The sequence below is a fragment of the Gymnoscopelus microlampas genome, assembly GCF_963454915.1.
Source record: "Gymnoscopelus microlampas genome assembly, chromosome: 1".
Taxonomy (NCBI): Eukaryota; Metazoa; Chordata; class Actinopteri; order Myctophiformes; family Myctophidae; genus Gymnoscopelus; species Gymnoscopelus microlampas.
In genome coordinates, this window is record NC_139962.1 from 24298164 (window position 1) to 24312985 (window position 14822).

Here is a 14822-nt window from a genome sequence, read left to right on the forward strand (position 1 = left end):
GTGTGTGTGTGTGTGTGTGTGTGTGTGTGTGTGTGTGTGTGTGTGTGTGTGTGTGTGTGTGTGTGTGTGTGTGTTTATATTTCTCTTGCCGAACTACAGTTGCTCTTCGCCCTGCTCTCATTCAGTACAAAGGCTATATTAGGTCATTTTGTTTATCCCTCTTGAAAAGTCTGTTTTTTAACCACTTAAACCCTTCTATACTTATTAAACTGGACATTAGTTACATCTGTACTTGGTGCGCTCTTTTGTCCCTCTACACCAAATCTCTTTCCCAAAGATAGCAGATTGTTGCAGTTGTGAGCTTGTAGATCTGCTATTTTTGGAGAATGTTCCCCCCAGAATATGGATGCTGGTTTACAAAAAACAAGGGAACTGGCACGCTCAACTCAAAGTCTTCAGACTATGTTGGATGCTGCTGACTCAAAAGGCACACAAATAGCAAATGAAGTTGTCACCACTCGCATAAAAGAATGCAACAGTTTTAGAAATAATAACAGCAGCAGAGGAAACCTTCCTCAGCGTTTCTGAGACGTGTGTGTGTGTGTGTGTGTGTGTGTGTGTGTGTGTGTGTGTATGTGTATGTGTATGTGTATGTGTATGTGTATGTGTATGTGTATGTGTACGTACGTGTGTGTGTGTGTGTGTGTGTGTGTGTGTGTGTGTGTGTGTGTGTGTGAGATTAAGGACATAATGCATGTCACAAGTGTGAACTTTTCAACAGGTTAATCAGTCAGAATTTGTAGGGCTTATCGATTACAAATTAGTTACTAATATTTCTTCTACACTTGTCGTGTGTGTGTGTGTGTGCGGGGGTGCACCTTATAGACATATAAAGGTAGACGCCTCCTCTGGCTCTGAAGCGTGTGTATGGAGCGTCTGTATCCGCTTCTGGGGGACAGAGGAAATTTCCGTGTGCGTCACAGAAAGGGGCGTTCAGTAGGCCAATCAGAGGCAGGTGGGGGCGGGACAACTAGACTACTGACAAGCCCTGGAAAAGAGCGCTGTGGTTGGCCAGTAGTCAACACGCTGTGATTGGCCAGTGCCCGTGCCCCCCGAAAATATGGCGGCCACCATACCAAGCACGTCGCTCCAATGAACTGCAGAGGCCAATGAGGTATCTAGGTTTCTATATCTGTGGTGCACCTGCTCTCCCAAAAGTATGTGCATAGCCCAGGTTTGTGTGTGTGTGTGTGTGTGTGTGTGTGTGTTGCTACCTGCCAACCATCTCAGAGTTGTTGTACACAGGGACATTGGGCCTGTAGCTGCTGTTGTTGGGGCCAAAGTGGCAGTTTGGGGCACCGAACCATTCATCAAAACCGTGCTCCAGAGGAAGGTACTGCGGTCTGTGGCCAAGATGCCTGAGATAAAGCACATTCACACAAACCAGAAGGACAATGCCATCATTTGAACAGCTCGTTTGAGACAAGTGGTCCCAGTTGTCATTACTTTCCTTGTTTATTACACTAATCACTACTAGCCCATTAAAACTGTGGGCAACATGGATTGTGCACAAGTACTCAACCCCAGAAAGTATACATACACCTGGTTAAATATTACTCAACTACAAGTAAAGGTTGTAGTACTGAAGTACTTAGTACAAGTACATATATTATATGTATTCAAAAGTTAAGTACATTTTCTTTTAAATATCAATGCATTGCTGTATTGAAATTTTCCCAGAAAGATCCAATATTTTCCAGGAGAAATAGCAATAGATGTAGATGTGCCATTTTCACTATATTTGAAATAAGGCTCAAGTAGTTAATTCATAATATAAATTTCCCCTTCCTAGAAATGCAGTGGAGTCAAAAGTACAGTATTTCTTTTTGAAATGTAGTGGAGTGAAAGTCACAAGTATCCAAAAACACAAATACTCAAGTAAAGTAGGCCTACAGACAAAGAAATCAAAATGTACTGTCCACCACTTAAGACTACAATGCATCTTTCTCCAGAATCCTTATTTAACCTCTAAAAGTTAAATTCAATAAGTAATATCAACTCACCACTTGCCAACTATCTTGCTTACATATCCCCTTTTCTTCAGCATCTGTGGTAACAGAATCTCATCCTTGGAGATCCCTCCCACGATCTCCTGAGGTGTGTACGCTGCAAAGGTTAAGAGAGTTAGTGTGTCTGGGGCGTCCGCTGGCCTAGCGGTCCAGGCGCATACCACATGCTGGTAATACAGCTCGACAGCGTGTCGTGGGTTCGACTCCCGATCCCGACGACCTTTGCTGTGTGTCATCCCCCATCTCTCTCCCCATTTCCTGTCAGCCTACTATCCTATCAATAAAGGCAGAAAAAGCCCAAAGAATATATTTTTTTTTTAAAAGAGAGAGTTAGTGTGAAGTTAAGTTAGTGGGCAGTTAGTGTGCACTGTACACAGCATTCCAGAACCTTCCAGGACTCTGCTACATACAAGTACTGCACAGTAACATTCTCAGCGGTAATGTAAAGGCCGGCCATAGCTGAATGGGAAGCAGAAGATACCAGGTTCGATTCCTGGCCCTGGCAATGTGTCGAAGTGTCCCTGAGGCGAACGGGTGCTTCCTCGCCGATCTCAGTAGCCTCGCCTACTGGGCGGGGCTTCTTTCGCTCTACATTAGAAGAGTTGGGAACGGTGGGCGTTGTCACATACTAATACAGCTCGAATACCCAATCTCAGCACTGGCCTCAGTGGTTTGCCTCGTTAATCACTAGACTCCCAACCCACACCTCCAGAGTTCGACTCCCGCTGACACCACTACTTTTTCAAATAACCTCAGACTACTTTTTTTCGCCGATAAAGTATAGTTTTGGAGCGCGACGGAGGGGCGCAGTCTCAAGCGAACGAGAGCCACGAGAAGCACCACAGCACTCGAGTTGCCGTGCTGAACGTTGCAAAGTTCGCTTGAGCCTACTCAGTCCCGTCCGAGTTATGTACCGATGGGCACAGAATCGTAAATTATCTCTGACTAGGGGCGAAGCAGAGGGCGTGTCTACTGAGATTGGGGAGGAAACACACGTTCGAGCCCTGAGCAAGACACTTAACCCCTAACCCCACCCCCCCTCCACTCAGCACTCAGCAGGGTGAAGTTGAAAACTGCTGAGTGACCGAAACGTTGTATCCATGTTAAAGGAGACATCCGGTCATTTTAAGTGTTATGTTTGATGTGCGTCAAATCACTTACCGACGTAGAAATGAAAATCGCGTGACTCCACAAATCCCCCTATCGACCCCCACCGTTGGCATGATAGTAGGATGCTGGATAGCCCAAATTCGCCTATTTTAACAAATGCAAAGTCTGTTTTTTTGCTTCTAGTACTCATTGTTGAGTCTCATGATAATGTAACAGGCGCTAAAACTCCGAGAAGCTAACGGCTAATAACAGAACGAGCTAATGCTGGTTGCCTGTTTCTCTCCCGACCTGGCAACCTGGGGCTGCCATGCAGAGAGATAAGCAGCCCCAGCATTAGCTCGTTCTGTTATTAGCCGTTAGCTTCTCTGAGTTTTAGCGCCTGTTACATTATCATGAGACTCAACAATGAGTACTAGAAGCAAAAAAACAGACTTTGCATTTGTTAAAATAGGCGAATTTGGGCTATCCAGCATCCTACTATCGTGCCAACGGTGGGGGTCGATAGGGGGATTTGTGGAGTCACGCGATTTTCATTTCTACGTCGGTAAGTGATTTGACGCACATCAAACATAACACTTAAAATGACCGGATGTCTCCTTTAATACATTTTTGTAAGTGAAGACAGTGTGTGGGACTTTTTTTGCTCTTTAAGTTGAAAACTTAGAAATTCCCCCGTGGGATGAAATAGGTCTGCTTATCAACTCTGAGTTATCAAATGGATAAATCAACACTTTTGCTGTGATTTTACTGTGTGTACAATTGTGGACTATGCACTAAGAAAGTATCTACAACTGAAGGCTATGTATGCAGGGAGGTATACACTGAAGAGTTACCATTTCTAGCGTGGGCGTTGGTGGTGTAGAATCCATTTCTGACAGGCAGCCTCCCTGTGAGCAATGCAGCTCTAGCTGTAATAACAAGATAAATAGCATGAGCTCCGCTGGAGTTTTTGAAAACATTACAATTCTCAGTAAGTTATAGCTACTAGAGTCCTAATAAATAGTTCCTAATAGTTATGGTTACCTCAGTTTTTACTGTCTTTTACTGTGTTGTCTTTTAACTGTGGTGTATTAATTCGTCGTCTTGCTAGCAAAATGAATTTCTCTTGTGGACAATAAAGGACATCTAATCTGGTCTAATCTAATCTAATCTTCCCAGCTACAGAAATAACTATAAACGGGTGCTAACGCATCTCTCTGCCAGGCTAGGTGGCCTACCCAGGGCTGTGTAAGTTGTGGGTTGCAGCCATCAGGACCAGAGGAAGCTGCAGGGGAAATGGCGTTACAACAACGTTTCTTTTTCACATTCGTGTCAGCCGCCATCTATGGTCAGAAGCGAAAATGGGTTTGGAGGTCACTCTAAAGAGGTCCCTCAACATGCAATTCCAATTTGGAGTTGATTGAATGTTGTATTCATGATCTATGGTGTTATTTGTGCGAGTTTTGGACAACATCTGTAGGAGTAGGAAAAAGTGTGTTTTGAAGAAAATGAAAAATGACAGAATTGTTTTTATTGTAAGACCTACAGTTCTAGAGGTATAGCGCCATGAGGTAGATTTTATAAATGTGTGGTGGAGGTCCTTGGCCTAGTGGCTGCGTGCGTGCACAGACAAACAGACAGACATACACACAAACGGGTGAAATTATACATTTTCAGCCTGGTGGAGCTAAGGATTTACATTGGAGATAAGTGATGCATTTGCATTATTTGTATAAATATTGAGGACAGATCTCCCTCGTTTATTTGCATGACGTTGCCCGAAGAAGGTCCGAGTGACGGAAACTTTGTATCCCTATTAATACATTTTTGTAAGTGAAGACAGTGTGCGGGACTCCCTATTTTGTTCTTCAAGTTCATTACTCCGGCACACCTGTCCATCTCAGTAGGTGTGCAAAAGGACTTTTCCTTCCATGACAAATGTGTAAAAATGTGTAAATTAGGTATGATTATCATAGCTTGCTGATGGATCATTTATTCCACAATAACTATTTTATCCCAACAGACAAAGCTGAATTCAGGTGCTTATGCATGTCTTCCAACTTTGCTTTGATTAAGTCCAACTGTATAGTTCAGGTGTGTGTCATTAGTGTAGGAGGCTCATCAATGCTGGGAATGCTGTAGTAACACCTGCATACTGTAACTATTACCAAAGTAAACATTTAAGATGCAGTGATATTTTGCGATTGTGAGAAAGCAGGAACACATTTTCTTTCAGGCACAATAAATGAAGATGTTCAAATCAGTTACTTTTTTTTATTTGTATCCGTTTGAAAAGTCAAACCATGGAATAGAGTCAACAATAGAATACACTTTGGGAACCACTGGTGTACAGCAAACAATGTGGGCTGTGTAATGCGGACTCACAGGGGGAGCACAGTGGGTTGGCTGTGTAGAAGTTGGGGAACAGCATCCCCTGTGCTGCCATGGCATCCAGGTTGGGCGTCTCTTTAGAGGGCTGGCCAAACACACCCAGGTCCCCCCAACCCATCTAGAGGAAATGTCAACTTTCTGTCATTCTTAAGTACCACTCCATCACTTACAGCAGGAAGTTTTCAGGCCGTGACCCCCCAAAATAATCATATGTGAACCCCCCCAGCAGGCACGTGCAGAGGTGGGGGGCTTTGGGTGCTTGAGCACCTGCCCTTTTGCCTCAAAGAGCCCTTTTCCCAAAAGGCAAAAATAAATAAAAATAAGAATAATATTTTATGGCCTGCCCAACATCCGTGGCCCTTATCAAGACGAACATTCGACAAATAATTATAATTTCACTATCATAATTGTTATTTATAATTATAATTTAAATGAGTTGGCTGCCATCAGTCAGTTTTAGTCTCACTTTTCACCTGATGCAGTGTTGTCAAGTGCCCTCCGCCCCTCCCACCCAGGGGTCATCAACATGTCCGTAGCCTATATGTTATATAGCCTATTATGTTTCTTCATTATAATGTAGAAATATATAAAAATGCATTTGAATAACTTTGGTGACTCGTAAAGTAACATGCTCATTACATTTTTAGAAGGCCTATTGCACATGGTACCTGTACACACAATTGCATCAGGTGAAGACAACAAGACAGCTAAAATAAATTATTGCTAATAGCTGCCTCAAGTCTGTGCAAATAGTTAAATATGCTTTACAAATAACTAATATTACCAGAATTACATAGGCCTAGCCCTAAATATATAATAATGGACTCCTGGTGTGCCATATTGTCTACTCTATTCCACAGCGCTGCAAATTTTAAAACAAGCCACTTATCAAATAAATATAAATAATATTATTTGGGGGGGAAAGCCGATCCACACGCTCACAACACATCACAGCATGTTGTAGATCAGTAATTTTCTTTTCTTTTTAGCCTATAAAGACATGCCCAACATTGGGATGTCAGGGTTAAAGTGGTTAGCTATACTGAAAACCTGGAGACTGGGAAGTTATCCACTGTATACATGGCAGGTGGCAGTCCTGAGACAGGCATTAAATGTGGCATGGTCCAAGTATATTCCATGTTTGGGATTTCAATAATTGGGTCTCATCAGTACAGACAGTGAATGGTAAATGGTGCATTTATATAGCGCTTTTATCCAAAGCGCTTTATATTGATTGTGCCATTCACCCATTCACACACGCATTCATACACCGATGGCAGAGGAAACCATGCAAGGCACCAACCTGCTCATCGAGACCAATTAGGGGTTCAGCGTCTTGCTCAAGGACACTTCGACACTAACTCTGGGGAAGCGCTTCCAGTGCTTCCATCTTACATTGCAGGAGCAAAAGGGCCATACTTGAGGACAGGAAGAGATCAAGTTCTACCAGCTAAACGAGTTTTTTGTGTGTAAACTTTAAAAAGGTAGGGTAAGTGATTTTTTTTGGTTAAAATAAGTGTTAAATAGCTCTATATTCTGATAGTACTCATTGCTAGAGTGTTTGTGCAGTAACAGGAGTCTCCTTGTGTCTCCACCTCTTTATTAAACAGAAAATGCATTTTTGTTTCAGTTTCATTTCCAATTTTATCCAATCAGGATAGAGAACTCAATCAGGATATAGATTAAAAAAGTGAAATTGGAAGTGATGACACTAAGAAATGAGCAGACAAAATTGGAACTGGAACACTATACAAATGAAGCTTAAAAATGGGTAATTTCTCCATTATCAAATGTTTTCCCTCTTTCTTACCAGTTTGTTTAGTATAGTTTGTTGATTACTTTTTGAATTTTATTTCCATTTTTAAACATTCTGTAATCACATTATATGGACATTATAATGTCCATATAATGGACATTATAAAAACAGACACAAAATAAAAACAGACACAAATAAGATAAAAATTGCATCACATATTCAACATCATCAGACACAAATCAAATACATTTACAAAGGCATCACAGGCACACACACACACACACACACACACACACACACACACACACACACACACACACACACACTTCACACTTCACACAACTAAGTTCTTCATAGCACTCATTCACTAAGAAACCAACATAAAAATAAACTTACGTCATCCATAAGCATGATGATGATGTTTGGTGTCGACATGTTTGAGGGCTTCTCGGTCCAGCAGCCACATAGTAGACATGAGAACAGAGACAAAGTTTGAACAGACCAGCCATACATTGCAGGGCAGCAGTACTACAGTGAAGCTGCTACAACAGCACCAGCAGCAGCTCTCTGGTCATGTGACCACAAGTCAGGAAGTGGGTGGTTACCATAGATATATATATCTATGTTCCTTACTACAGTACTTACATCATGAGCGACTGTAGCGCAACGTTTACGCATAAAGAATGAAAAGCACTCCAAGCAACGAGTCCAAGCAGCCCTGAAACATGACTGTCATATCATGACAGTCATGGCGCAACTTGTTCCTGGTTTTTGAATTTTCTCCATTTACAACCCGTACATCACATACACACGTTCAGATTTAAAATATAAAGTGCTTATCCCACGGCCACGGATGTACCAAGTTAAAACGCCCGTGTCTAAGTACCCGTATTTTCCGTATTGTTCAATAAAAAGCATTTTAATCCGATCGGTGGCCATTTTCTCAAAATGTCCTTCATATCATATGCTTTCAACTACGCGACCCTATCGGTTGGGGGGTGTATTGCACTCAGATACAGTATAACTATGATGTATCCGGGTACAGTATAACTGTTCGTGAGCGATGTTAACGCAACGTTTACGCATAAAGAATGAAAAGTCCAACCACATATCATATCTAAAGCTGTAATTTATAAATATACATCATGATTAAAAAAAAAACATTTTTACATAGTTGATAGAGAAGGGGGGGGGCTTTTAATTCTAATGTTATTTTCCCGTGACAATCACGTGACATGATGTGACAGCTCAGTAGGAGAACAATATGGCGGTGTGCATAGCAGTCATCGCAAAGGAGGTAAACATTACGCTTTTGCATTGACTTTGGTTAATTTCTGTATAGGTTCTTCTCACCGGATGTATTGTTTAAACCATATGATCTTCCTTTTCGACTGATTTAGATTCTTAGTAATGTGGTCGCATACAACACGTCTAGCCGCCTATACCTACACAGCTAACAACATTAGCTTATTTCTACAAGCTAGCCTAGTTCCATGGAACAATGTACAACTTGGTTGTTTGTTCTTTTGTATTTATGCCAGCGGTGGAAAAGGTACTATTTTTAACTTAAGTAAAAGTATCAATACTGCAATGTAGAAAACTCTGTTAAAAGTCCAGAAGTCAAAATGTACATGAGTAAAAAAAAAAAAAAAGTAAAAAAAAAGTATCGGTATCAAAATGTACTTAAAATACCAAAAATAGAAAGTACTCATTATGCAGAATGTCCCATTTCACAAGTTGTCAAATGTAAAACAAATGGTAGATCTACATAAGCTCAAAATGTGTCGCATTGCGTGCTTGTAGATCGGTTATTTTCAAATGGCCGAAATGTATATAGGGCTGAAGTGGGTAATGTATGTTTTGTAATAAAAATCTAAATCTACAAAGTAACTAAAGCTGTCAAATAATTGTAGTGGAGTAAATATTTGCCTCTGAGAGTAGAAAGAACAGAAAATTGCAAATACTCCAGTAAAGTAAAATAAATACCTCAAAATTGTACTGAAGTACAGGACTTGAGTAAACGTACTTAGTTACTTTACACCACTGTTTGTTCTTTTGTATTAATGCTCATCTGTTTATTTCTCTATTATTCTAGAATTACCCGTTGTATATTCGAAGTGTTCCCACTCAGAATGAGCTGAAGTTTCATTACACAGTCCACACCTCTCTGGATGTGGTTGAAGAGAAGATCTCAGCAGTGGGAAAAGCCATGGCAGACCAGAGGGAGCTGTATCTGGGGTTGCTCTATCCCACTGAAGATTACAAAGTGTATCCATTTTACAACGTGTTAGACATTTTGATAAGCTCTTGTTTGTCAGATTGTCTTCACTCAATATTTGACGTCACTATCCGTAGTGCAAACTGTATGCAAAGATTGGGGCTACAAACCTCGCCCCAGAATGGCTGTGATATTACATAATACATCTACATGTATTACATAGTAAATGTGGGGGCCTCAAAAGAGTGGGCACTTGGTAAACCCAGGCACTAACACAGACAGAGTGGGCATCAGAAAAACTGGGCACCAAAACTTTGAATTCAGGTCTGCATCCATGACTACACCAAAGTTTTTGGCTTGGTGAGTCTTGCAACTTGTTAATCAGAGTAATGCCCTGTATTCTCCCCAAAAAGTGCCCAGTCCTCCCGAAATCTTCTGGGGGAAAAAATGGTTCCCACTCTTCTAGAACACATCCATGCCCTCCCGGGGAGGGTAGTCATTGCGGTGGCATTCTAACCTGTAGCGCTGCATGTGTACTTACTCTCCCAATAGTTAATTGCTGAGACAGTTGGGGTCAGCTCTTGTCATCTAACTGTCCATTTGAAGGTTCTGGCATAAAACATGTATTTATTAAAATATCTCCACTTTTCTTAAATGACAAGAGCTGACCCCAAATCACAGCAATTATTGCATGAGTAGTGTACATATGCAGCGCTATCTGTTAAGAGTGCCGCTGCAATGACTCCCCTCCCTGGGATGGATGTGTTCTATGGCTTTGTATACTAAGAACATGAAATGTAATACCACAGCCATTCTATGGCTACTAGAAACCATATATCTTGCTGTATTCTTGTTTAATCTGTGAAGTCCTTCACTTGTAAACCAGATATGGCTACGTGACCAACTCTAAAGTAAAGTTTGTCATTGTTGTGGACTCCTCAAATACATCTTTACGGGACAATGAGATTAGGAGTGTAAGTCATTTTTTCCCCCATTTGACAATAAAATATAAACCTGCTGATAGTATCAGTTCAATTTAATTCTCTTGGGCGAGTATGTTATGGATAAACAGATCTAAACATGGAATAAACTTGAGACATCTCCAATGATTGTTTGCATGCTTCTCAGTTTATGAAGCCTAATTAGGCTACATTGTTTTTCAGATGTTCAGAAAATTACACAACTCATTTACTGATGTGATGTGTAACCCATTCTACAATCCAGGGGACCCAATTCAATCAAAGTGAGTTTTTTCTTTTAAATTCATGATGAGCAAACCTAACATTTATTTTCCTGTGAGACTGGCATAACGATCTTTGACGACTCCCTTCTGCAGGGCCTTTGATGGAATGGTATCTGGAATGATGGTACAAGCCAGCTGATATAGCTGATCTACAAGTTCACAACGCGTCATTCTCCTACCCCTGCATCCCCTGTAAATAATGTCCTTACCGTTGCCTGCATTAAGTTCATTAAATACTGTTCTAGTGCATTCATGGGTCATTTATTCACACTGTAAAACAAATTAAAAAATAAATTGTAAACACATGGAGCACAAATTAGGTGATCAAGTCATTTGTTTTATTTATTCGTTTCTTTTCACAATGCTAAAAAGTAACCCAGATAGTCTCCCCTGGGCAAATGTATTTGTTGGCACGAAGAAAAGAATTCAAGAATCAAACTTTGCTCCTTTAGTCTCAACCAAATCATTTTTTGATCAATAGGAAAGCCAAACTCATATTGTCCACTGTCTCTTAGACATTACACAGTACCCAACCCAGCAATGATTTAAACCAGAAATTCCTTGAATGTGTCAGGCTTATATACCCCCCCTCCCACATGTTAACGCTGCTGAGGATAGTGATGTTCACTCGGCCCGGCTCCCAATTCCTCCGACGGTGGGGTGATGAGAAGAAGGCACGGATAACGTTTGGGGGTCTGCTCACGGTACTCCATGTGTCCCCACTGTCTCTTCCCCACTGAGGAGCCCCCATAGTAAGGATGTGGCACCTGATGGAGCGGCCTCGCTGATTGATACCGGAACCTGCCCTGAAAGTTGTTTTGGAAGCGGGGCGGGCGGAAGCCTCTGCCTCTGGCGCGACCGCCTCGAGGGCCGCCTCGGTCTGTGGTGCTAATCCCTGGCATGTTGGTCCTCTTAGGCATCACCTGCAGGTCAAAGGTCATGGAAATAATAAAACCAAAGATGTCAGTACAAATTGAGGTAGTTGAATTGTAAAGAAAAAAATGCAAGGACACTTAATAGATTTGGGTTGTGTACTTAACACCTTGCCATGATGCAACTCTAAAGGTGAGCAAGATATTAAAAAAAGAGTTCCTCCATTGAATAGAAATGTACCATTAAAAATATGCTCCTTGTTGACTTACATTCATTGTACGGCAAAACAGCCCTCTGTCACTCTTTTAGCCCGTAAAGGAACACAAAGCTGATTCTGCCAATATAGAAAATCACAAAACCTGGTGCTGCGTTATATATTTGTTTTTATAAAAATGTCTACTTCCTGTTGACTTTACTATTTGAACCAGATCCAGTCCAGGGTTTCTTCCCAATAAAAGGAAGTTGACATTTTTATTAAAAGAAAATGCACCAGTTTTGTAATGTTCTATATTGGCAGAATCGGCTGCATTTATGGGCTAAAAGAGTGACAAAGCTGTTTCACTGTAAAGTCAATGAGGAGCATATTTTGAATCATACATTTCTAATCAATGGTGCAAATTGTGATATCTTGCCCACCTTTGGAGTCAAGTCATGGCAAGGTAACTACAAAAACCTTTACCAAAGTGTCCTTGCACTTAAGGTAAACAGGTCTTTAACGGCATGTTAGACCAGTAGACCTGCTGAAGACCAAAGTTAATGACACACACCTTGAGGACTCTGCCCCTGAACAACGTCTCATCCAAACTAATAGCAGTTTGCACAGAGTCCCGATCTGAGAATTCAATATAGGCAAAGCTGTGAAAAGAGAGAAGAACAATGTCATGACGAACAATGGGACTCAATACTATACAATTAATGCATTATAATATACTATCCATGCTCACTGAATGTTAAAGTGGGGTCCTTGAGGAGGTTCCAGGGGGTCCCCAGCAAAATGAGTTAGATATTTTTTTTATCTTGATTTCTTTTTTGGGGGGGGGGGTATTTTTTAAACATTTTAACACAAACACAACATTTTAACACAAAAAAAAAATCATATGAGGGTCCACGGCCAAATACATACTAATTTGAGGGTCCTTGACATGAAAAGGTTTGAGAACCACTGCATTAGCTGACATGAAATAAAAATAGTGTTCTGTGCAGTCATGAAAAGCTCAAAAGCAAAAAGTTAGAAATCACAGGATTATCCTCAGTGATGCATCAATTAACACGAGTAGGCTACCAGCAGTTGTTTTTAACCCACCCCTTGGGATGACCAGAGAACCTGTCACATAGGATGGTCACTCTGTTGACAGGTCCACAGCCGTTGAAATGGATCTCCAACTCGTCTGCAGTGGCTCCATAGTCTACCTGGGGAGTGTTGAGCAACGTATCAGAACAAATGTTTGGAAGATGCTGTACAGGCTTTAGAACAATGTGCTCAAATAAACAAGGCATACATTTCCCACATAGACTGATCTGTTGTCGGCATCTATCCTCTCCTCATGGGTCATGTTGTAGAACAATCCTGCAGCAGGACACAAACACGTTGCATCACACAAATTAACAGGAGAGAATGTATACAGGAATTGCAGCTTGAAATTAACAATTCATTGCATAATCTGTGCTTGCATCTTCCGCACTACATTATCATCTGAGATAATCTCATATTCCAGCTCCCTTCTAAGGAGGCACCAAGGACAGACACACAGGAATTAAAAAATGAAAAGAAGCACAGTGCCAGAACATAACCATGGGCAAGAAGATGAACCCTTCTGGAACCCTGGCACTCACTGCTTCATCTCATTGGGCAGAGAGATGAGGCACATGTGGAGTGTTGTTCCACATTGCTGTGGCCCAGGTGTAAACCAGATGGCCAAGACTTCAGCTAGCTTAGTGGTTCTCAACCTTTTCAGGCCGTGACCCCCCCCCCCCCCCCCCCCCCCCCACAAATAATCATATTTGAACTGGGGACCCTCCACCCTGACAAGCACTTGGAATTGTAGGAGTTGAGGCATTCGGTACCACAGATAAATATTGTGAAAATAGCAGATCTACAAGCTCACAACGCCTCTCGGCTATGTTCACAATATTTGCCTCTTTCTTATATTATTTGACAATTTGGCCAATGTTTGAGCAGTTTTTATAGTAGTTTGTTGATTATTTTTGATACAGTAATGCTCTTTCTTTTCTTCCTTTTTTTTGTTGAAGTCTTAGGTCCTTAAATTGTCACTTCACTGTCATCTGGGAGACCCCCCCACCCAAAAGCATGTAGGGACCCCAACCCACAGGTTGAGGACCACTGGGCTAGCTCACCTACCTGAAGGCTGCTATGCTATGCTATACACACACCTATGGATCAAATAGGGCCCTGCAAGCTTTCACATCAGTGTTTCAGTTGCAGTGCAGCATAACAGGACAGCAACAGTCCTAAAAAGCAAACCAATGTTGCATGTACTGTAACTGCAGACAGTCTTTTGTCTTACCAGGCTGAGAATTGCTGGATATCATATGCATCTCGGCAGCCTGCTGTTCCTCTTCCCTCAGCTTGTCTGCTTCCTCTTCCATCTCCAGCTCCAGGACCCTGGCTTTGATGGCCGCCAGCTCCTGGATAGATACAGGAATGGAACCTGATATTGCTGCTGCTAGACCTCTGTCTCTACTAGCAGTAGCATATATTTCACACACACATACATACACAACGACTGCAGCAAGCTTTCGATTTAATTCCGATCTAGACAGATCTGCATCTATAATAATGATCTGATTCAGAAGAACCGTTGCTACCCCATTATTTCCCTGTGAAAATGCGGAGAGTGTTTTGTTAGGCTACGGATGCCAAAGATCCCATCCAGCCAGTGTTGCCATATTTTGTGAGAGAAATAAGCAACCGGGTCTAGGAAAAGCCCCCAAAAAGCCACACTTAAACCTATAATATCATGCATCGGCTATTTATAAATAGCCAATCTACAATAGTAGATCTACTGTTTTCAAAAACTCAAAATGTGGAATGTTTTTTTGAAACATTCTAACAATGAAATGCTCAGTGGGAACAAAACATTTATGAAAATATTTGAGAAACACTGGTTTAAACAATACAAAAATTGGAAGAGAGCCTAAATAAGCAAGTACACTTAGAGACAAGCCCAAAAAAAAACGCAACCACTTCCAGTATTTAAAAGCAACTTTACAGAAAAAGAAGCC

The 14822-nt window shown here is 41.4% G+C and overlaps 3 protein-coding genes across 3 annotated transcripts in view; 1 reads left to right on the forward strand and 2 right to left on the reverse strand.

Annotated features, from left to right (window-relative positions):
* galns (galactosamine (N-acetyl)-6-sulfatase) overlaps window positions 1-7769 on the reverse strand; it is a 33065-nt gene extending 25296 nt beyond the window's left edge. Inside the window, exons 1-5 of the mRNA XM_084063491.1 lie at window positions 7642-7769; window positions 5484-5607; window positions 3953-4027; window positions 2004-2106; window positions 1215-1358 (exon numbers count right to left, since the gene is read on the reverse strand). Coding sequence (XP_083919617.1) covers window positions 1215-1358; window positions 2004-2106; window positions 3953-4027; window positions 5484-5607; window positions 7642-7758 — 563 coding nt within the window. The 5' untranslated portion in view covers window positions 7759-7769. The remainder of the gene's footprint in view (window positions 1-1214; window positions 1359-2003; window positions 2107-3952; window positions 4028-5483; window positions 5608-7641) is intronic.
* A 716-nt stretch (window positions 7770-8485) lies between these two features.
* trappc2l (trafficking protein particle complex subunit 2L) lies at window positions 8486-10955 on the forward strand. Its single transcript, XM_084064184.1, has 5 exons — window positions 8486-8542; window positions 9341-9513; window positions 10350-10437; window positions 10627-10706; window positions 10800-10955. Exons 1-5 carry the CDS (start codon window positions 8510-8512, stop codon window positions 10843-10845), a joined length of 420 nt encoding a protein of 139 aa, XP_083920310.1. The 5' UTR covers window positions 8486-8509; the 3' UTR covers window positions 10846-10955.
* Window positions 10956-11019: 64 nt separating this feature from the next.
* On the reverse strand, window positions 11020-14461 carry pabpn1l (PABPN1 like, cytoplasmic). The gene is made up of 5 exons (XM_084064172.1): window positions 14105-14461; window positions 13079-13146; window positions 12883-12989; window positions 12347-12434; window positions 11020-11629 (listed from the first exon to the last, which is right to left on the reverse strand). The coding sequence occupies exons 1-5, from the start codon at window positions 14184-14186 to the stop codon at window positions 11306-11308; spliced, it is 669 nt and encodes a 222-aa protein (XP_083920298.1). The 5' UTR covers window positions 14187-14461; the 3' UTR covers window positions 11020-11305.
* Between the last annotated feature and the right edge of the window lie 361 nt (window positions 14462-14822).